Raw genomic sequence first — 24,521 nt, 5'->3', positions numbered from 1 at the left:
ATGGAGGGATGATAGGGATCAGAGGAGAGAACTAAGAGGGATGTAGGTGGTAGAGAGGGATATGGCTCGTGCACTCCCTATCAGTAGAGGAGAGTGCAGTGTGCCCGGTGGGTCGGCTCTGACACCCCCGCAGCGCACAGGTTGCCGGTCCGGGCAGGCGGTGTATCATCAGCTCAGGCAGCCCCGCCCCTTTCTCTGTCCCCTGTCACCCAGGGGGAAGCCCCTCCCCGTACCCGCCCCCTCCCTCCCCGGTGCCGCCCGCCTGTCACTGAGCCTGCTGTAAGTGGCAGTCCGCAGCAGAGAGGTGCCCGGCAGCCGCAGCATCGCCCTCCTCAGCACCATGACAGAGCAGACGGAGTCTCCGGTGCACAGCCAGCAGCAGATCGGGTGGCCAATCTGCAGGGAGAGCTACGAACTCCAGGAGGTGATCGGTCAGTGCCTTTAATCCCCCCCCATAGCGGCGCCTCGTATGTCAGGTTGTCATAGACTCAGGTATCAGGACATGGGGCCTACCGGCATCCTCCATCCCCTCCCCCTGTCCCCGCCCGCCCGGTGCTGCGATCTCTCCCCCGGCACAGCTGTCACTGCAGTGATGCTGCACATTACAAATCCCCATTTCCTCCGATCGCACAGGAGAAACTTCCCCGACCATTGCATCACATTGCAGCAGCGGCACTACACTTTTCTGCTGTCACTCCCTCCGGGTCCCTTTAAGATCACACCTACTACACCCCATTGTGTGTCCTTCATACACTGTGTGCTGGGGGGACAGGAGGAGAGGGCATCATCCAAGGACAGAGCCCAGGGATCAGTGTAATATTTCACCCTCCATCACCTGACATGACTGGGGGGTCTATCACCCCCTCCTCCTGTCTGCATGGTGGAGAGAAGGGTTACATCCCATGCCAGGTCCTCTTATACTGTCTGTGCACCATTGGGGAGATTTCCCTTCACTTCCTGTCCCGGAGACACAACAAGAAGTTAGAGGTGATCCTGGAAGTGAGAGGGATTTCCCCTCCTAGATGGCGTCCCCATTCCAAGAGGTCTTCTTACCTCTAAAATGTTGGGACTCCCCTCACCTTTTCCCTAATCACTTGCATTGATGACCAGTGGAAAGGTGCCCTCTTATGTTGGTGATCAGTGTAAAAGTGCCCAGTTACACTGGCAATCAATGGGAAAGTGCCTTCTTATCCCAGTGATCAGTGGAAATGTGCCCCCGAATAATGGTGATTAGTGGAAAAGTGCCTTCTTGCATTGGGGATCAATGGAGAAGTTTTCTTTACATAGGTGATTGATGGAAGAGTGCCCCCTTATACTGGTGATTGATGGAAGATTGCCCCCTTATACTGGTGATTGATGGAAGATTGCCCCCTTATACTGGTGATTGATAGAAGAGTGCCCCCTTATACTGGTGATTGATGGAAGATTGCCCCCTTATACTGGTGATTGATGGAAGAGTGCCCCCTTATACTGGTGATTGATGGAAGAGTGCCCCCTTATACTGGTGATTGATGGAAGAGTGCCCCCTTACACTGGCGATTGATGGAAGAGTGCCCCCTTTATACTGGAAATGGATAGAAAGGTGCCCCCTTTTACAGGGGATGGATGGATGGAAAGGTGCCCCTTATATTGGAGATGGGTGGAAAGGTACCCCCTTATACTGGAGATGGATGGAAAAGTGCCCACTTACACTGGTGATTGGTGGAAAAGTGCCCACTTATCCTGGTGATTGGTGGAAAAGTGCCCTCTTACTTCAGTGGTGAGCAGACAAGCACCCATTTATTCTAGTGATTTGTGGAAAAGCGCTCAGTTCCACTGGTGGTTAGTAAAAAGTTGCCAATTATACTGGTGATCAGTGCCACGCTCCCTTAGTGGACAGCAGGAAAACACCCAGTTGCATCGGTGATCAATGGGAAAGTGCCCCCTTACATTGGTGGCCAATAGAAAACTCCTCTCTTAGGCTTCATGCCTAACACTGGTCAGTGCAGTGCCCCTTTGCACTGGTGGTCGATGTATTGCTCCCTCACCATGATGGTCGGTGCAGTACTCCCTTACACTAGTGGTTGGTGCTGTACCCCTTTACACTTGTGGTCAGTGCACTTCCCGTTTACACTTGTGGTCTATGTAATGCTCCCTTACACTAGTGATCGGTGCAGTACCCACTCACACTTGGGGTAGGTGCAGTGCTCTCTTACACTTGTGATCGGTGCAGTGCCCCTTTGCATTTGTAGTCTGTGTAGTGCTCCCTTACACTGGTGGTTGGTGCAGTACACATTCACACTTGTGGCTAGTGCATTGCTCCTTTACACTTGTGGTCTGTGTAGTGCTCCCTTACACTCATTGTTGGTGCAGTGCCCCTTTACACTTGTGGTTGGTGCAGTGCCCCTTTACACTTGTGGTCTGTGTAGTGCTCCCTTACACTCATTGTTGGTGCAGTCCCATTCACACTTGTGGTTGGTGCAGTGCCCCTTTACACTTGTGGTTGGTGCATGCCCCTTTACACTTGTGGTTGGTGCAGTGCCCCTTTACACTTGTGGTCTGTGTAGTGCTCTCTTACACTCATTGTTGGTGCTGTACCCATTCACACTTGTGGTTGGTGCAGTGCCCCTTTACACTTGTGGTTGGTGCAGTGCCCCTTTACACTTGTGGTTAGTGCAGTGCCCCTTTACACTTGTGGTTAGTGCAGTGCCCCTTTACACTTGTGGTCTGTGTAGTGCTCCCTTACACTCATTGTTGGTGCAGTACCCCTTCACACTTGTGGTTGGTGCAGTACCCCTTTACACTTGTGGTTGGTGTAGTCTCCCTTTACACTTATGGTTGGTGCAGTGCCTCTTTACACTTGTGGTTGGTGCAGTGCCCCTTCACACTTGTGGTTGGTGTAGTCTCCCTTTACACTGGTGGTCGGTGCAGTGCCCCTTTACACTTATGGTTGGTGCAGTGCCTCTTTACACTTGTGGTTGGTGCAGTGCCCCTTCACACTTGTGGTCGGTGCAGTGCCCCTTTACACTTGTGGTCTGTGTAGTGCTCCCTTACACTCATTGTTGGTGCAGTACCCATTCACACTTGTGGTTGGTGCAGTGCCCCTTTACACTAGTGGTCGGTGCAGTACCCCTTCACATTTGTGGTCTTCCTGTGACCCGGCCGACGAGGGTAGAGTGGGGTAGTAGGATTTATTGCCGCCAGCCCTCCAAAAAAAAAAAAATATACCATCAGCCGTGACTGGATTGGTCTGTGAGGGTTCTCTTTTCTCAAGGTCATGGTACACCCAGTAGTAGGTGGTCACATTCAGCTGGACTTGTTCTGTAATGCGGAAGACATGTCACAGCTTATCCAAGCCACTTGTTCAGTTTCTTCAGATAAATGTGTGTGGCAAAGCTGTACAATGTCTTCAGCATTACAGAACAAGTTCATCTGCTTGTGACCAACTGTGACTAACTACGGAAGAGACTTTAGGGTTGATTTACTAAAGGCAAATAGACTGTGCACTTTACAAAGTGTAGTTTTATTCTGTAACAACAGTTGCACCAGAGCTTATCAAATGAGCAGAAGCATTGCTGACTTCCATCATCCAATCACATGCAAGCTAAAAAACAGTTTTGTTTGTTTTTCTTGCACATGATTGGGTATTCTTTGCAAAGTGAAGCTTTACCATATTTACCAAGCTCTGGAGCAACTGCCCTCGCAGAGTGCAACTGTGCACCAAAAAAGTGCAACTCTGCCCAACAAAAAGTTTACATACTTTTTTGAGTTTTAAGCTACAAGCTTCATGTGACACCATGCTCAGAAGTGAATGACACCATAGGATACAATTAGAATTCTCATGTCAAGAATTAAAGAGCTTAGACTGTGCAAAGTGCACAGTTTATTTGCCTTTACCGTGTTTCCCCCGAAAATAAACCTGGGTCTTATATAAATTGTTGGCAAGAAAACAGACAGTAGGGCTTATTTTTGGGGTAGGTCTTACCATGTAATGTGCTGTCTTCTCTCCCCCTCTCCCTCCCTGCCTGACAGGAATCTCCAGTGTGAACTGAGTTAAAATGCTTGTAAAATCCTATAACCCACTTTAATATAGTAGTATATAATGTACAATGTGTGCGTTTCTGTAATATAATTGTACCAAATACCTTCGTTATAGCGCCGCTCTGCACTTCTGTGTCCTACCGGGAGCTCTCTTCCCTGCATTTATATTACAGAAACACACACATTGTACATTATATACTATTGTAATAGAGTGGATTATAGGATTTTACAAGCATTTTAAACTAGGGCTTATTTTCGGGGTAGGGCTTATATTGCAGCCCTCCTGGAAAATAACACTAGGTCTTATTTTTGGGGCAGGTCTTATTTTCGAGGTAGTAAATCAACCCCTTTTTATGACAATTCTGTCAAAAAAACAGCATTCCCCTTTTTCTAATACTAACTTTTAAAACCTTGTGTGATGAGTAGCTGTGGTGTGGGCATACAGGAACAGAGTTCAGTTGAGTGCCAGGATGGTATAGTTGCAGTGTGCACTATGGGAGTTTTATCATCAGTGTCCCCTCCATGGCAAAATAAAGAAGACACTAGTCTGGGTGAAAGAATTTGAAAGCATGGCAGAGGTGGTGATGGGTCATCACTAGAGGAGGGAAAACGAAAAAGGTAGAGCTGGTATGATGTGCGGGTATCCCCCTCCCCAGTTGAACTCCTGGTTCACACCTGAGCATTTAAAGCGGAGGTTCACCCAAAAAAGAAATTTTTAACATTACATTCAGCCGAGTTGTCATAAGCTGTTTTTTTTTTATTTTATCCCCGTACATACAGTATTTTCACCGCCGCTTCCGGGTATGTCTTCTGCGGGACTGGGCGTTCCTAATTGATTGACAGGCTTCCGACCGTCGCATACTGCGCGTCACGAGTTGCCGAAAGAAGCCGAACGTCGGTGCGCAGGCGCTGTATAGAGCCGCACCGACGTTCGGCTTCTTTCGGCAACTCGTGACGCGTGTATGCGACGGTCGGAAGCCTGTCAATCAATTAGGAACGCCCAGTCCCGAAGAAGACATACCCGGAGGCGGCGGTGAAAATACGGTATGTACGGGGATAAAATAAAAAAAACAGCAGAGTGTCATTATGACAACTCGGCTGAATGTAATGTTAAATTTTTTTTTTTTGGGTGAACCCCCGCTTTAAAATGGTTTTCTAGAAGCTCTTTAATGCTTGACATGAGAATTCTAACTGTATCCTATGGTGTCATTCACTCCTGAGCATGGTGTCACTTGAAACTTGTCGCTTGAAACTCCAAAAAAATACGTAAACTTTTTTTGGGCAGAGTTGCACTTTTTTGGTCCCTATAGACTTCAACGGAAGCGCCTGGAAAAACGTGCGTAACTTGTATTTTTTGCATGGTTTCTTACTTCTACTTCTTCTAGTAACTAACTTTCTACTGACTAAAACAAAAACCATCAAACCTCTACAACTACACATAAGAAAGTGCTCATGCAGAAGTGTGAATCTAGCCTAAAGGGTCAGCTGACTCAGAAGAGAGGTTTCAGTTCTAGGCTTGGTACGCTGCCCGTGGTTTCTGTCCGTTAAGGAGATTCACTCTCTCTACTTGTCCTGTTTACCATTATCTTTGCTTGAATAGGTTACAGAGATGGACCATATTAAGACGATGGAGACACTCCTGTCATGTGAATTAGACACATATGAACAATGTTGCCAAATCTGATGCCCTTGGAAGTTGCTCAGGGAATCCTCTTAAACGTGAAATATGTATACTGGTCGGCCGTAAGATTTGTACCTGGTCTAAAGTTTGGCTAAGCGAGGTGATGTCTGTCCAGGTACCTACTCCTGGCTGCATTACATTATTTCCCCCCATTTTTTTCCCTCAGTTTTTATTTGGTCTCGTTATGTGTGATGTGTCCTACACCCTTGTGGGAGTTGAAGATACGGAGTAGTAAACCTGAAGCCTCGTACACACTCACGGTTTTCTCGGGTAGAAACACTAAGAAAACTGCTGGCGTTGTGTTTTTGAAGCAGCACCATTTGTTCTAAATGGGCCTTCTTCCGCTCCAAAAATACGCTAAAGAAGCTCATGTACCAAATGTTGTCACTGAGCCAGGTGCATTTGCCCTTGTGTGTTTTGCTGACATTTTTGTGCATTTTTTTCGCATGACATTTATGGCAAAATTGCACTGCCCCTGGTTTCTGTCCGTTAAGGAGATTCACTCTCTCTACTTGTCCTGTTTACCATTATCTTTGCTTGAATAGGTTACAGAGATGGACCATATTAAGACGATGGAGACACTCCTGTCACGTGAATTAGACACATATGAACAATGTTGCCAAATCTGATGCCCTTGGAAGTTGCTCAGGGAATCCTCTTAAACGTGAAATATATATACTGGTCGACCGTAAGATTTGTACCTGGTCTAAAGTTTGGCTAAGCGAGGTGATGTTTGTCCAGGTGCCTACTCCTGGCTGCATTACATTATTTCCCTCCATTTTTTCCCCTCAGTTTTTGTTTGGTCTTATGTGTGATGTGTCCTACACCCTTGTGGGAGTTGAAGATACGGAGTAGTAAACCTGAAGCCTCGTACACACTCACGGTTTTCTCGGGTAGAAACACCAAGAAAACTGCTGGCGTCGTGTTTTTGAAGCGGCACCATTTGTTCTAAATGGGCCTTCTTCCGCTCCAAAAACACGCTAAAGAAGCTCATGTACCAAATGTTGTCACTGAGCCAGGTGCATTTGCTGTTGTGTGTTTTGCTGAAATTTTTGTGCATTTTTCGCATGACATTTATGGCAAAATCGCACTGCGTTTGGGGTGCCATTAAGAAATAAAGGCACCACAAGCGTGTTACATGTTTCGTTGCGATTCTGCAATTGCTAGATTCTGCCCATGATTCTAATACGCGGTGCATACTAGCTCATTATGCCTTTTGCCTTACAGTTGTACAAAGAAAAGAAAAAAAATTGTCAGCGGGTATACAACCGCTTTAAGATCCTGAGGTCCCCCTGGACTATGGATGAGTAGCTTGATAAGTTTATTTTATTCACATGTCTGAGGTATAATTTACAAGGAATTTTTAATAAATGCTGTGAGATAATACACAGCTTTTTTCTTTGTTTCAGGACATCCCCAGTCTTGAGAGGGCAGCAAGGCTTGAAGCAATATCCTTGAGATATGGATTTCATATCAGCACCCATACTGGGCTATGACACTTATGTGCAGGAAGTGGTCTGTATTGTTGTGAACAGGCACCATTCAGCTCTTGTTTGTGGTTTGGTAAAGACCGATGACAATAGGTGTGGCTGGCATTTCAAATGAGCTACTAGCAGGTTTTTAAAGTAGAACTGAAGGCAAAAAATTTTATTTATTCTTTTCATATTAACTAGAGTAAGGGAGGGTTCTAACCCCTGTAATTTTTTTCTTTTCTCACTGTCTGTGTCCAATTGGAAAGGTTTCCCTTCACTTCCTGTCTAATAGCCAAATCAGCAATGGCAAGGAAACTCCACCCCCAAAAAGAGAGGGAAATCCCTCAGTCCTGTTCTGGCGGCCTCTCGAAACATTGGATTTTCTTTCACTTTCGGGTGATAATGGTCACCAGGAGAAGGTGAATCTAAATAATGATCACCAGGAAAAGGTGAATCTACATAATGGTCACCAGGAGAAGGTGAATCTACATAATGGTCACCTGGAGAAGGTGAATCTACATAATGATCACCTGGAGAAGGTGAATCTACATAATGGTCACCTGGAGAAGGTGAATCTACATAATGGTCACCTGGAGAAGGTGAATCTACATAATGGTCACCAGAAGAAGGTAAATGTACATAATGGTCACCCGGAGAAGGTAAATCTACATAATGGTCACCAGGAGAAGGTGAATCTACATAATGGTCAGCAGGAAGAAGGTGAATCTACATAATGGTCACCAGGAGAAGGTGAATCTACATAATGGTCACCAGGAGAAGGTGAATCTACATAATGGTCACCAGGAAAAGGTAAATTTACATAATGGTCACCAGGAGAAGGTGAATCTGCATAATGGTCACCAGGAGAAGGCAAATCTACATAATGGTCACCAGGAGAAGGTGAATCTACCCAACGGTGGCACAGCCGGCAATAAAAACCCGACAGGTGTTCTAATAAACATTTTCCCATTTATTTTCACCTGGTATATGATGGTGAAGCGCTGGACTCCAGGATAGACTGAAGACAGAAGTCAGAATAACATTTCTAGACAGCTCTGTCTCTGTCAACCATGGAATCCCAAAGGGTCCATAATGTAGTCTGTAGAAGGATGAGAGTACCACAGAGTTTGAGTAAGTACATTGGCAATTTTATTTTACAATAACAAAATTGAAAATCCACCATGTTTCAGGGACTTAAAACTCACCCTTCATGACGCAAACCAACCATCCAGGACATGCCGCAACTGCTTACCGCTGGTTGGGGCGTGGTGGTGTGGGCTTTTAAGAGTTATAACAGATGGTGAGGATGCAACATAATGCCTCCTCACCGCCTGTCAAAGACCCCCTGAAAATTATCCACTGGGCATTGCTCTTCAGAAGGCTACCACAAGTGTAAACAAGCCCTATATGTACAAGGTCGAAGTCCACTCAGAACTGAGTCTTATGCCGCGTACACAACACGATCGTTTTTCATGACGAGAAAAATGCAATTTTTTACATTGGTCGTAAATAACGGTCGTGTGTAGACTCCAGAGCATTTTTCTCGACGAGGGCATTAAAAATATAGTACCCACTCTATTTTTTCTCGTAATTTTTCTCATTGTGAAAAATGGTTGCGTGTACGCTTTAATGAGGGGGAAAAAACGCACATGCTCAGAAGCAAGTTATGAGATGGGAAATTTGTATAATCAGCCCAAAGGGTGGCGCCATTCGAATGGAACTTCCCCTTTATAGTGCCGTTGTACGTGATGTACGTCACCGCGCTTTGCGCAAGCACTTTTTATCACGATTGTGTGTATACAAGGCAGGTTTGAGAGGAATCACGTTGAGAAAAACTTTTTTTTCCATGACATGAATAACGGTCGTGCGTACGCGGCATTAGAATGATTACAATGGCTTTATCAGCCACCAACTTGAGTTTCTTGCATTTCAGATGGTAAAATTCCTTTACTTGAGTTCCCAACTGGTTCATACGTTACCAGTGGGTCTCTCTGCTTAGTGTTAGATATTGCAGCAAGCAGTGTGAGAATTTTGATGTTTGAGGCAGAGGGATGGCTCAGCTTTCCAGCATTGACACAGAATTGAAATGTCAGCAATGCATATGCCGACCCTTTAATTTCTACTTACCACTGAAATATTGCTCCGCTGTCCATCGTCGTTATTTTATTCTTTTATTTTGGGGCCCATGTCCCTTCTGTTAAACAACCAAGTTTAATAAATAAAGATAATTTACATGTGATAAACTGGTGTGTGTATTCTAGTACTGTCATAGGCTCTACATGGAGTTTGCATGCTCTCCTTGTGCAGTGGCATCTTAATAGCATCATGGGCCCCTGGGCAAAGTAATGCACTGGAGCCCTTACTAGCCATCTCCATCACAGTGCCTCGTTACATCATGTTCCCCTATGACAGTGTCCATATACATCAGGTTCCCCCATCACAATGTCCATATACATCAGTTTCCCCATCACTGTGCCCCCTTTAATCAGATCCCCATATATCAGGTGTCTCCATCACAGTGTCCCTGTACATCAAGTTCCCACATCACTGTGCCCCCTTTAATCAGATCCCCATATATCAGGTGTCTACATCACAGTGTCCCCATACATCAAGTTCCCACATCACTGTGCCCCCTTAAATCAGATTCCTCTATGACAGGTTCCAAATACATCAGGTGTCCCCATGCATCAGGTTCCCGCATCACAGTGTCCCCTTACAACAGGTGTCCCAATAACATTGTGCCCATACATCAGGTGCCTCCATCACAGTGTCCCTATACATCAGGTGCCCCCATAACAGCGTCCTCATACATCAGGTGCCCCCATCACAGCGTCCCTATACATCAGGTGTCCCCATAACAGTGTCCCCATACATCAGGTGCCCCCATAACAGTGCCCCCATACATCAGGTGCCCCCATAACAGTGTCCCCATACATCAGGTGTCCCCATAACAGTGTCCCCATACATCAGGTGTCCCCATCACAGGTCCCCATACATCAGGTGCCCTTATAACAGTGTCCCAATACATCGGGTGCCCCATCACAATGTCCACATACATCAGGTGTCCCCTTTTCCTGGGTAGTGTTTAGGTGTGCCTATTCATTAAGATGGCCCTGTCCCTGTGTCCTCACACACTCCAGAGATGCTGGTAGGGTACTTGGCTCCTGTCTAAATAGACCCTAGTATGTGTGTACAAATGGGCTATGCACATATGTTATCACATTCCCCATGCCAGTCCCAAGTCTGTGCAAATGCGGAGGGTTGGGGAAAGACCTGGGGAAAAAACTTCCCCAATAAAATTGCATGAATAGGACTTTTCAAGCTTATCGGATACGGTGCCCAGAGATCCGGGCCATAGGATCACTGAGAGTCGGATACGACTGAACGGATAACGCACACATCGTAGGTTATCTAGACCTTGCAGCAGCAGAGTGATGGCGTTTGAAAACTTTTTGTTTTTGCTGAGTTTTGGACGTGAACACTGCGATAAGAGAAACCACAGATTTAGAACTGATGTAATGTTTACATGCTGACTTCTTATGATAAGCCGCTCTCTGCTGATTGGACGCTGACTGTGGTTTTAACTCTTTCAACATTTGAGGCAGGAAGGTTTATTTACAGAGGTTTTTCACTCAGTTCAGCAAAAATGAATAGTCAGTAACTACAAATACTGTAGCTGCTGACTATTAATAAAAGCTTTCCTGCAATAATTACGGGATTCATTAGTAAGTCAATGTAGAGAGCAGTGACAGTGTGCAATAGGAAAAGACATGATCAAAAAGTTCTAATTAACCACTTAAGGACCGCCTAACGCCGATATACGTCGGCAGAATTGCACCGCTGGGCACAATCATGTACCTGTACGTGACTGTATAAAGCCCATGATCGGGTTGAAAAAAACGTTTTTTCTAGAGCCTGAAAATTGTCATATTTACAACCTGAAAAACGGTCGTGTGTACGCGGCATTGGTTACAATTTTTCCTGTTAAAAACTTGGCAGACTGCCCAATATTTTCTTTTGACAGCTGATAAGTCTCTCCACTTGTTATATGAAAGAATTGGCAAACTCTGCATTGGAAATCGTTAGGGGGGTTGAATTGAGATAATGAATTTTTAACGATTAATTGTGCAGCTCTAGTGTCAATGGAATTAATAGTACCCCATTGTTGGTGTCAGTGGAAGGAATTGTGCCCCATTGTTGGTGTCAGTGGAAGGAATAGTGCCCCATTGTTGGTGTCAGTGAAAGGAATAGTGCCCCATTGTTGGTGTCAGTGGAAGGAATTGTGCCCCGTTGTTGGTGTCAGTGGAAGGAATAGTGCCCCATTGTTGGTGTCAGTGGAAGGAATAGTACCCCATTGTTGGTGTCAGTGGAAGGAATAGTACCCCATTGTTGGTGTCAGTGGAAGGAATTGTGCCCCATTGTTGGTGTCAGTGGAACAAATAATGATTCAAGGGCCCAGATAAAAGCAAGCAAAGGGCTGCAGTTTGGAGACAAAACACGCATTTTATCCCCTGCAGTGTGGATTTTTTCTCCCGCTGTAAACGTTTTGCACACGTGCGCACAGTGACAGGTTCATTAGCTCTTCGGGGAACATTACCAGCATTACTAACATTTATTTAGAACTATCACTTCTTGCGTTCTGGTTATATTCCCTGAAGACTGATAGGCCAGATGTGGAGACGGCTATATTTAGCTGCCTTGTTATATATACCGCAGTCATATAGTCTTTATGTATTTGAATGCTGCTTATGTAATGTGATCTGTGCATGTAGGAGAGGGAAGGCGGAGAACACGGACTGTCATGTCTGTTCTATTATATGTACCATTCAGCATGCGAGTGCAAATATTTAACATTATGCTGGCTTTACTCTCTGCGGATTACATAACCGACAGGTTTGTCACTTTCCATTTGAAGCATAGTAGAGATCCACCCATCCCATCCGTCATTCTTTATAAATTATGGTTAAAGGCAAATTCCAGCTAAGCATGAGGCTTTAGCATTCAAAGTATATACTTGTCTCCAGCTGCTGCCTATTTCATCACCTGCAGCCTTGCACAGCAGGAATGGCGATGTACCTATAATGGGACGTACGTAGTCAGGGCAGGACTTAGGGTGGGCGGGGGCCCCTGGGCTTAATAAGAGCAGAGAAGCGGTGGGTGGGGGGGGGGGGGTGTGTTGTTACCGATCATAGTTGTTGAAAGGGGGGGGGGGCGAGGGGCAGCCGCTGGATGGACTTCTGATGCCGCGTACACGTTTTCGGGTTGTAAAAAAACTATGGCCCAGATTCTCGTAGATGGGCGTAAAACTGCGGTGGCGTAACGTATGTCATTTACGTTACGCCGCCGCAAGTTTTACAGGCAAGTGCTTTATTCACAAAGAACTTGCCTGTAAAGTTGCGGCGGCGTAGCGTAAATGCCCCGGCGCAAGCCCGCCTAATTCAAATGAGCCGGGTAGGGGGCGTAGAGCATTTAAATTAGGCGCGTTCCCACCCCGAACGTACTGCGCATGTGCCGTCCCTAAAATTTCCAGACGTGCATTGCGCTAAATGACGTCGCATTCACGGACGACTTACGCAAACAACGTAAATTTTTAAATTTCGACGTGGGAACGACGGCCATACTTAACATCTGTTGCCCCTCATATAGCAGGGGCAACTTTACGCGTCGCAAATCTAACGTAAACAGTGTAACTTCACTGCGTCGACCGCGCGTACGTTCGGGAATTCGCGTATTTTGCTAATTTGCATACTCGACGGGGAGAACAACGGAGGCGACACCTAGCGGCGAAAAAAAAAATTGCATTTAAGATCCGACAGCGTAAGAGCCTTACGCCTGTCGGATCTAATGGTTATCTATGCGTAACTGATTCTAAGAATCAGTCGCATAGATACGACGGCCCAGATTAGGACTTACGACGACGTACATTACGTTGCGCCGTCGTAAGTCCTTTGAGAATCTGGGCCTATGTTTTTAAGGGTCTAGAAAAAACAAAGTTTTTTTCAACCCGATCATTAAAATGGCCTTGCCTACACATGATCGTGAAAAAAATAATGCTCTAGCAAAGCGTGGTGACGTACAACACGTTGGACGGCATTATAAAGGGGAAGTTCCATGCGGATGGCGCCACCCTTTGGGCTGCTTTAGCTGATTTTGTGTTAGTAAAAGACGATTTGCGATTTTCTGTCTGTTACAGCGTGATGAATGTGCTTACTCCATTACGAACGCTAGTTTTACCAGAACAAGTGCTCCCGTCTTATAACTTGCTTCTGAGCATGCGCGGATTTTTCACGTCGTTAAAGCCCACAAACGACCATTTTTTAGAACCCGAAAAACGACAATGTTAAAAACGTTGTTAAAAAATAGAGCATGTTCAAAAAAAAATTTGCCCGTTTTTCAGAACCCGAAAAATGCTCTGAAGCCCACACACGATCGTTTTTAATGGCATTAAAAAAAACTTAATTTTTTACAACCCGAAAAATGATTGTGTGTACGTGGCATAACCTCTTCCCAGGGCATTGATTTTACACCAGATTTTGCACTCTCCAGTTATAGTAAATACGAGTGGCAGCCAGGCAACTAGCATTCTCAGAAATTACCAGCAAAGCAATCATAGCCCACTCATTCTTCTTAAGAAATGTTACCTTTAAGAGGCTGTGATTTTTTTTTTTTTTTGTAGCGAAATTGTAATACTATGCTTTATTACAAATGTCAACTGTCCCTAATGAGCTGGTAATGTGACCTATAGACTAATTAAACGGCGTCCTGCTACGTAAATCAGATGATCTTGTAAAGGCAAAGTAGAGCTATTCCCAGGAACTACTGATCAATACGAGGAAGTTGCTTTCAAGGCACAAGGAATATAATGCTGTGTCCATCAGGCTTACGTAATAAGACAACGGACAGAGCGGATGACTTGCTATTGATGTAACCCAGCAGCCAATCAGATTAGGTTTAGGGCTTGCGCACACAAGGCTGGAGTTTTGTTTGTAGGCCAGATTATGAATTCCTCTAGAAGATGATATATTTTATTTTCAAAAGCTCAGAACCCTACAAGAGGTGGTTTGGGTCGTTTTTTTAGTTTCTGTCATAAAATGTTGTTTTCCCCTTCACTGACGGGCACTGATGGGCACTAATGAGGAGGCACTGATATGTAGAATTGATGGGCACTGGTAGGCAGCACTGATATGCAGCACTGATGGGCACTGATAGGCGGCAGTGATAGGCTGCACTGATGGGCACTGACAGGCGGCTGTGATGGGCACTGACAGGTGACACTGATTGGCACTGATAGGCAGTACTGATTGGCACTGACAGGTGGCACTGATGATGAGGTACTGACAGGTGTTACTGCTGGGCAGTGATTGGCACTGTGGTGGGCAGTGATTGGCAATGTGGTGGGCAGTGACTGGCACTGTGGTGGGCACTGGCAGACTTTATTATGGGTGCACTGGTTGTCAGGTGATTGGTAAGTTGGAGGGGGCTGTGCTGATAATCAGCACAACCCCCCCCCCGACAAGGAGAGCTGCCGATCCACTCTCCCTGTCAGCATGAACCGAGAAATGCCGTTTACCGGCACTTCCTGGTTCACGCGATGATCAGCTGTGATTGGTCACAGCTGATCACGTGGTAAGAAGCCTCTGACAGAGGCTTGTTATCACGATCGGAGATGCGGGGGGTCAGACTGACACACTGTACTCGTGAGCGCCGCGATGCATGCCCCCTGCTGGACATCAATAGACATCCAGTCAGGATAACAGAACCACTTCCCGGACGTCAATTTGCTATTGACCGGGCGGGAAGTGGTTAATGGTCATGTTATCTCTTTTTCATTAAATAGTTTCTTACTTTGTTATTCTGTCCCAAACACAACATTAGCAGAAGGTGCCCAAAGGGTGGCACTAAAGAGCTGAAAAACCACGTAGTTTTGTGTTTGTTGGCCGACAATTGTGTGCCGTTTGTATACAAGACAAATTCCTGGCCAACGCCCTTCGGACAAAAGTCCTATGCAAATCCGATCGTGTGTACCAGGATTAAGGACTGGCTTTTGTTGAAGGGTCATACTGAAATACCAGAATCTGATCAGAGCTCGCAGGAGTCCCCCTGTCAGTACACAAAGGCACAGCGGGAGAGATCGCTGCACCAAAATCGCTTGATGATAAAATCTGAATGTGTGTACGAGGCATAAAAATACATACTTCAATAGATATTATATTTAAACCAGACTTTAGTTTCAATTTAACCCAATCAAACAGCGAGACACATTTAAAATTTAACACGACTGATACTTTAGGCAGCTCAGATACAACTAAGGCAATCATTCTCAATCAGGCTTATGTGGAACCCTACGGTTCCTCCTGAGGTTTCTAGGAGTTCTTTGAGTTGTGGTCAATTGACCTCCCATTTGATGGTGCCTGCATAGTTAAAGGGCCAAGGCCACTTAACAGAGCCAGCTGCATGGTCGTGCATGATGTTTTTAGCTGTTTGTAAAGCCAAGTACACACGGGTCGAATGCCAGGTGACATCGGTGTGTTCAATAAAAACATTCGGCCCATGTGTATAGCAGCCGGTCCGACAGAAGTTGTGAGTTTTCTTTTTGTTCAACCCAAAAAATAACTGATGTACTAGCAGGGGTGGACTGACAACTCATGGGGCCCCCGGGCAATAGAAGATTATGGGGCCCCCAGGCTTACAGATGGCCACCACGCCAGGAGGCAGTGCAGAGGCAGGGCAGCTAAAATCTCAGGATTTTCACATCAAAAGCATGTCGGTTTCAGACATATCAGGAACAGATGTAAAAAAAACACAGATTTTTACATACTGTCCCTGGTTTTATTGAGCCTGGCAACCCTGATGGGGTCCACTAGTGGCATGGGGCCCTCGGGCAGTGCGCCCCTGTGTACTAGGCTTAAGGGTGGCATTCTTATCACCACTGTATGAGGGGTATTCTTCCCACTCACCATCAATGTATGGACCATTTTTCCCACTGACCTCCACAAATTGGTTTTAGCAGGGGTTCCCTAAAAATTGGAAAATTATTTTAAGGGTTCCTTTGGTGTAAAATGGTTGCGAAAGATTTGTCTAAGGCGAGAGCAAGAATATAATGGTAATTATTGTAGGTACTGTATATACTCGAGTACGCGAGTATAAGTCGAATATAAGCCGAGGCACCTAATTTTACCACAAAAAAACTGGGAAAACATATTGACTCAAGTATAAGCCTAGGGTGGGAAAATGCAGCAGCTACTGGGTAAACAATGCCCATTTGCTTTCTAATTGTGCCCATTTGAAGTCCAATTGTGCCCATTTGCAGTCTCAATGTGCTCAGTTGCAGTCTCACTGTGCCCAGTTGCAGTCTCACTGTGCCCAGTTGCAGTCTCACTGTTCCCAATTGCAGTCTCACTGTGCCCAGTTGCAGTCTCACTGTGCCCATTTGTAGTCATGACTTTCATTACTAAAGCAGCGTGTGTCTCCTGTGTAATGCAGTCTGTTCGGCCGTCCATTGATACAAAGCCCCATCTCCTCCTCATCCGTCTGTGATAAAGGAACACTGATACGATGCTGGGAAACTGTATTAGTTTTCCGCCTATCACAGAAGAGGAGGCTGGGGTTCCACCTATCACAGACAAGGAGGTGGGGGTGCCTATCACAGACGAGGAGGAGGCGGGGGCGCCTATCACAGACGAGGAGGAGGCGGGGGCGCCTATCACAGACGAGGAGGAGGCGGGGGCGCCTATCACAGACGAGGAGGAGGCGCCGATCACAGATGAGGGGGAGGCGGGGGCGCCTATCACAGATGAGGGGGAGGCAGGGGCGCCTATTACAGATGAGGGGGAGGCGGGGGCGCCTATTACAGAAGAGGAGGCTGGGGTTCCGCCTATCACAGACGAGGAGGTGGCGAGGGTGCCTATCACAGAGGAGGCGGGGGCGCCTATCACAGACGAGGAGGAGGCGGGGCGCCTATCACAGACGAGGTGGAGGCGGGGGCGCCTATTACAGAAGAGGAGGCTGGGGTTCCGCCTATCACAGACGAGGAGGTGGCGAGGGTGCCTATCACAGAGGAGGCGGGGGCGCCTATCACAGACGAGGAGGAGGCGGGGCGCCTATCACAAACAAGGAGGAGGCGGGGCTTTGTTACAATGGACGGGTGAACAGAATGCATTACACAGCGGGAGACACAGTTTTAGTAATGAAAGGTACAGCTCACTCGAGTATAAGCCGGGGGGGGGGGGGGGGGGCAGTTTTTCAGCCTAAAAAATGGTCTGAAAAACTTGGCTTATACTCAAGTATCTACGTTATATCGTTGATGCTTTTCATCTACAAAGGCGACTCTGTTGTCCGTTATGGAGGAGATCTTCTTGAACTCTTGGCTTTTCTAGCTTTAAAGCACTGGAGACAGGGAACATTGCTTTGATTGTACAGAGGCTCAGCAATCATATAAAATAGTCTTATGCGCTTAAAGCAACTCATTTGCATGGTTAATATAAACACACAACTTACAAAAGAGTCTTTCTTCTCACCTGTCCCATCACCCGTCCTTCTGAGTTTCGCTCTACTTCAGAACTATGGCTGCCTGAAGACTCTTCACATTCGACACCAACCCGGCTACGCACAGTGGTTCCTTCAGCAACTCTCACATCACACCCATGTCCGTATTAGCATAGGGGCCAGCGGGAGGAACAACAGAGCGCAGCAGGGGACACTACAGGCAGTGTATCGAAGTGAAGAGGTCATATATGTGTATGCATATGATATATTTTCTCTTTGATACAAGCAGAGAATGACGCACCAGCAACTCAGTATCTAAACAGAAACCTAACCTAACACCATCCTGTTGACCCCTTGTGTTAATTTGGTTTGTAAAGTATAACTAAAGGCAAAACTTTTTTTTTGTTTTGGACGTAGTGGGGAGGGATTAGAACACCTGTCCGTTTTTATAGCTGTCTGTGTCCCCGTTAGGGAGATTCACCCTCTCTATTTGTCCTGTTTACCAGTATCTTATTTTTTTGAAAAGCCAGTGGCGTGTGAAACACACCCAAAAACTCCACCCGGTGCCAAAAAAAGTGCAAGCAAATAAAGAGTGACACAAAACGTGCAACCGGTGTTACACAATCCTCCCTAGGAAGGACCTTACAATGATCCCCCGGGGCGTTAGGCGCCAGACGAGGACTGAGGTACTCACTAGGTCGGTCTGCCCGAAACCAGATGGACCCCTTTCTCTGGAGGGTCTGCTGAAACAGTCCCACCCAAGTACTCTGTGTGGCTCCATGACAGAGGGCGAACTAAGCCAGAAGGCCATGTCCACCCCCTCCCAAGACTTTCAGGGTAAACCCGAGGACCCATACCCTACTAATCACACAGAGACAAACGGTGTAAGATCAAACAAAAAAATACAAAAAAAGTGACAAACACAGGGTAAAATAAATAGAAAGTGGGGAGAAGGAAGGTGGGAGAAGTGAAAGTGGCCATTGTGCAATACAATGGCCGGCTCTGTTTACCATTATCATTGAATGTGAAAGTAAAAGAAAATCCCAAATTTTGGGTTGTTCCCAGAAAAGTAATAGAGGGGACATTTGTGGACACTAGTTTTGGTGACTTGGGGGTCCCCAAGAGATGCCCTTAATTTTCAGAGATTTCCTCTCACGTCCTGTTTGGCTATGGGACAGGAAGTGAAGGAAAATCTCCCCAATGGGACAAAGATGACAAAAAACAAACCTTACAGGGATTATAACCCTCCCTATCCAATGGAAAAAAAAATGTTTTCCCTATAGTTGTACTTTAAGTTTCTTCTTACAATTTATTCTGAATTTGCATACTCACCTGCCCAGTGAATCAAGTACAGTGGAACCTCGGATTGCAAGTAACGCCATTAACGAGCGTTTCGCAATACGAACACTGTATTTTTAAAATTCCTGACTCAGGAAGCAAGATTCAAGCCACAGTGGTGTGCTACCGCGTTTGGCCTGAGGTGGGGGGGGGGGGTGAGCCGTAGCCGAGCGGTGCCGAAGGTGCTGATCGGAGACAATCAGCGCCGTTCAGAAATTGCTTGAAACGACTCAGGAATACTCAGTTTCCGAGGTTTGCCGAGGTCGGCCGAGCTGTCCTCTGGCCTTTCCGTGTGTTTCCGAGGCTCCCCCACCTTTGGTCACATGCGGGATTGCATGCTATTGAAGTCAGTGCGGAACAAATTATTTTTGTTTCCATTAACTTCAATGGGGAAACCTGCTTTGATATGCGAGTGCTTTGGATTACGAGCATTCTCCTAGAACGAATTATGCTCGTAATCTGAGGTTCCACTGTATTTTCCTGCTGTGATCTGCCACTCAGGTGCCACACACCAGGTCCTGTGCCATCATCTTCTTCCCTGACATCATTGGGAGCCAGCTGTGTTTTCCAAGGTACTTGCTGGCAGACCCTTGATGATGCATGCCAGGTCTGCCCTTCTCCAACCACACAGTGTGGAAGCCAATGTCTTCTAGGATATTTGACATGCATATCCCAGGAGGCTCCAAGAACTGGTGCACGTCATTCTTGCCTAGATAAACATGGAGGGGGTGGGCTGGATAAAAAAAAAAAGGTCAGCTCTTTTACCCAGTGGAGCGGGAGTAATGCAATGATGGAAAGGTTTTTTTGAGTGAAGCTCAACTTACCACAATCAGACATGGTCAAAAGGTCACTTGTTTTTTCATGAGACGATAAAACCGGATCTCCTGGGATTTTCATGCACTTAAGTTTGACGTTTACAGAAAAAGGCATAAAACTCAAAATCCATCCAGAGAGCAGCAGTTCTATGTCCAGCGGCTAGTTAAAGAGAAATATTGGAGGGGAATGAGCAGACACACTATAGAGAAGGCCTCAACCGATTGAACAAACGTTCTTTACAGCTGGGATTGTAGAAGGACATCTCTGAAAGCACAAGATGCTGAACCTTGAAGAGGATGGACTTCAGCTGCAGTGGCCATGTTAGGTTTCACAAAGTAATTCCGTAGGGGGCAACAAATGGATCATCAAAAAAACAGTGAAGATTGGAGAAGTGTTGCTTGATCTGAAGAATCTGTTTCTTCTGTAATGACACAAATAGAAAATGGACCAATTGGTTGGCCAATGACCAACAAACACTTGTTTGGTTTTGATTGTTGGTCAAAATTGAGGCCTACGTTAACCGATTTAAAAAGAAATCTTTCGACGAGCAATTAATTTCTTATGTAGTGTTGACCTCTCACCGTACAACTGGAAGTGATGCAGTGTGCGTGTGACCTTGTAGCCACGCCCTTCTGCCCAGAATAAGCGTTTGGCGCCCTTTGTTGCAGGGATCGGCATTGGAACCTATTAATCAGGGATATTAGATACTTTGCAGATTCCAAAGTGGAAGCATCTACATACGTTTGTTGTTTACATATACATTTTATGGGTATAATATATTTGATTACATGAACTATATACATAAGTAATGATACATAATACAAAATATTGTGTATATTATTTGTTTATCATTATAGGCCACTCTACTTTTAGGCTGCATTCACACGTAGGCGATTTGCGGCGTTTTGTACCGCGATTTTCCGCGTCAAAACGCGTCGTTTTTACCTGCGGTTTTGTATAGGTCATTGTCAGCTATGGGAAACGGCGAAGCCGCCCGATACGCGCGACAAAAAAGGGTCCGGGACTTGCTTCAGGCGTTCGGCGTTCGGCGTGGAGATGTGAACCATCTCCATAGAGAACAATGTTATTTTTCCCCTCCAGCGTATTGTAGCGTCGCGATTCAGGCGACAAAACGCCTAGGTGTGAATGCAGCCTTAAGGGCCCAGTCACATGTTGGAACTGCAATGGGCTGGGTGTATTGGGTGCCTCTTGCCCAGAAGCAGCTCAGTGGTGTGGTCCCCCACCACTGTGCATTCTGGGGAGGGGTACTTAAGGGGCAGACACCATTCTGGCGGGGTCTTCCGATCCTGACCTGGTGGCCCTCCTGGCCTCAGTAATGTGTTGGCAGCTTTTGTATATATATATATATATATATATATATATATACACATACATACATACATACATACATACACACACACACACACAGTATAATACACATATATATCTATATATACACACATACACTGTATATAACTTTTTAGAGGCTATTTATATATAGATCTCTTTTTACCCATTTATGCTGCATGTGTGAAGGGGAAGCTACTGCCTAAGTGAGTGGGAGGTTTAGGTTGGCGGTGTTGAGTATATAGTGAAATATGTTGGTAGTAGGAAGTGGTGGTGTTGATGTGGTATGTTCAGAGTCTGCTTTATCATTTCCTTTTGTTTCTCATTCTACAGACGGCCTTGCTTTCTACCAACTACTCTTAGCAGGTCACCATATGAAAGTATACAGTTAGGTCCACATATATTTGGACGCAGGCACAGTTTTCATACTTTTGGCACTGTATGCCACCAGAACAAAATTAAAACAAAACAATCCAAATGAATTTGAAGTGCAAACTTTCAGCTTTAACCACTTAAACCCCCTTCCTGCCCAGACCAATTTTCAGCTTTTAGCGCTCCCACACTTCGAATGACAATTGCACGGTCATACAACATTGTACACAAATAACATTTTTATCATTTTTTTCCACACAAATAGATTTATTTTGGTGGTATTTATTCACTGCTGGGTTTTTTATTTTTTGCTTTACAAAAACGAAAAAAGACCGAAGATTTTGAAAAAAAATAATAAACTGTTTCTTGATGGTTTGTTATAACATTTTGAAAACAGGTAATTTTTCTTCTTCATCGATGTGCACTGATAGGCTGCACTGATGGGCACTTATATGTGGCACTGATAGGTGACACTGATAGGCTGCACTGATAAGGTGGCACTAATAGGCACTGATTGGTGGCACTGATAAGCACTAATGAGGTGGCACTGATAGGTGACACTGAAGGGCAAAGATAGGTGGCACTGATAGGTGGTACTGATAGGCATCACCGATCGGTGGCACTGATGAGGCACTGATGGATGGCACTGGTGGTCAAAGGTAGATGGCACTGTGTGCACTCGTAGGTGGCACTGTGGGCACTAGTAGGTGGCACTGGTGGCTACTGATAGATGGCACTGGTGGGCACTGATGAGGCAGCCACGACTCTGTGTGAGGGACCGATGTCCTTCTGACAGAAGCCAGTGATCGGCTTTTTTTTCCCTCATGCTGACGGCGTGAGGGGAATAAAAATACAGATTACGATCTTCTGTTTACATCACGTGATTAGCTGTCATTGGCTGACAGCTGATCATGTGGTAAGGGGCCGAGATCAGCCCCTTACTCTTATAGACTCAGTGATCACAGATTGCGCCGTGTGCGACCCGCAGGGACATGCAGGCAACTCATGCATTGGAGGACGTCCATAGACACCCTCCCGACAAATAAGGCCCACACTGTAGCTGCCTTTCGGCTATAGCGAGGGCGGAAAGTAGTTAATTGAGGGGGTTGAACATAATTATCAAGTACAAATTTTAGAAACTGCAACCATTTTTATACACAGTCCCCCCATTTTCAGAGGTTCAAATTGAATTGAACAAATAAATATAATAAGAATTAAAATGTTAATGTTTTATATTTTGTTGAGAATCCTTTACTGGCAATGACTGCCTGAAGTCTGGAACCCATGGACATTACCAAAGACTGGGTTTCCTCTGTCTTCAGTTGATCTTTGTTTGTGACTCTTTCTGCCTTTAGTTTTGCCTTCAGCAAGTGAAATGCATGTTCAATTCGGTTGAGATCAGGAGATTGACTCAACCATTATAGAACATTCCACTTCTTTTCCTTCAAAAGCTTCTGGGTTGCTTTTGCAGAGTGTTTTGGATCATTGTCCATCTGTACTGTGAAGTGCTGTCCAATTAACTTTGCTGCATTTGGCTGAATCTGGGCTGACAGTATATCTCTAAACACTGCAGAATTAATGTGGCTGCTTCTGTCACATCATCAATAAACACCAATGACCCAGTGCCACTGGAAGCCATGCATGCCCATGCCATCACACTGCCTCCACAATGTTTTACAGGTGACGTTGTGTGCTTTGGATCATAAGCTGTTCCAAGTCTTCTCCACACTTTTTCTTCCCGTCATTCTGTGACAGATTAATCTTAGTTTCATCTGTCCAAAGAGTGCTTTTCCAGAACTGGTCTGGCTTTTTTAGATGTTTTTTGGCAAAGTCTAATCTGGCTTTTCTATTCTTTAGGCTTATGAATGGTTTGAACCTTGTGGTAAATCCTTTGTATTTGCTCTTGTGAAGTCTCTTGATTGTAGACTTTCACAATGATACGCCCACTTCCTGGGTAGAGTCCTTCACTTGTCTGGATGTTGTAAATGGGTTTTTCTTTACCATACAGAGGATCCTGCGATCATCCACCACTGTTGTCTTCCATGGACGTCCAGGCCTTTTTATGTTGCTGAACTCACCAGTGCGTTCTTCTTACCTCAAACGTTACCAAACTGTTGATATGGTCACTCCTTATGTTGCTGCTATCTCTCTGATTTGTTTCATTTTTGAAGCCTTACAATAGCCTGTTTCACTTGCATGGACAGCTCCTTTGAACACATGATGTAGGTTCACAGCAATAGATTCCAAATGCAAATACCACACTTAGAATCAACTCCAGACCTTTTACCTGCTTAATTGATGAAGAAATAACAAAGGAGTAGCCCACACCTGGCCATGAAACGGCTTTTGATTCAATTGTCCAATTACATTTGGTCCTTTGAAAAAGGGGGTGGCTATTCTTAAGAGCTGTAATTCCTAAACCCTTCCTCCAATTTGGATGTACATACCCTCAAATAAAACCTGAGAGTGTGCACTTTCCGTACATATCCATTATATAACTATAGCTTAAAGTGGATGTAAACCCGATACATGAGACTCCTAAGACTCCCTGGCCTCCCTGGCCAAGACATTAGCGAATATTAATTTGATAATGTCAAACAAGGGGGTGGGCTCGGACCACAGTGCTCTAATCACGTGCTTCAAAAAAGGAAAAACATTGAAATCCATGCGTCTGGCACCCTGCATGGAGATTAGGGGCCAGGCGCATGGATCAGGGGGGCTGCACCTCTAATGAGTGGGTCGCCACTGCGCAGGGATCAGCGGCACACCAGCATCTGTGCTTTCAAGGCAGTGTGCCAGTACTTTACCGTACACTAGTGTAGTTATAATAAGAGACACCCCAGGAATCAGAAGGTGAGGCAGTTTGAAGAACTTTAGACTTACGGTACATTTTTTTGTCATCCTCATTATTAATTCTTCCCCACTCTATTCAAGCAGTGCAGTTCACTATAGGACAATTGGGGAGCTTGGATATTTGACAATTTACTACC

At 45.5% G+C, this 24,521-nt stretch overlaps 1 protein-coding gene across 1 annotated transcript in view; it reads left to right on the top strand.

Annotated features, from left to right (window-relative positions):
- The first annotated feature begins 261 nt into the window (after positions 1-261).
- STK39 (serine/threonine kinase 39) overlaps positions 262-24,521 on the top strand; it is a 446,908-nt gene continuing 422,648 nt past the window's right edge. Inside the window, exon 1 of the mRNA XM_040357812.1 lies at positions 262-431. Coding sequence (XP_040213746.1) covers positions 341-431 — 91 coding nt within the window. The 5' untranslated portion in view covers positions 262-340. The remainder of the gene's footprint in view (positions 432-24,521) is intronic.

This window comes from Rana temporaria, chromosome 6 (genome assembly GCF_905171775.1).
Source record: "Rana temporaria chromosome 6, aRanTem1.1, whole genome shotgun sequence".
Lineage (NCBI taxonomy): Eukaryota > Metazoa > Chordata > Amphibia > Anura > Ranidae > Rana > Rana temporaria.
The sequence above is the reverse complement of the archived record's forward strand: the minus strand, read 5'-3'. Positions and strand labels throughout refer to the sequence as shown.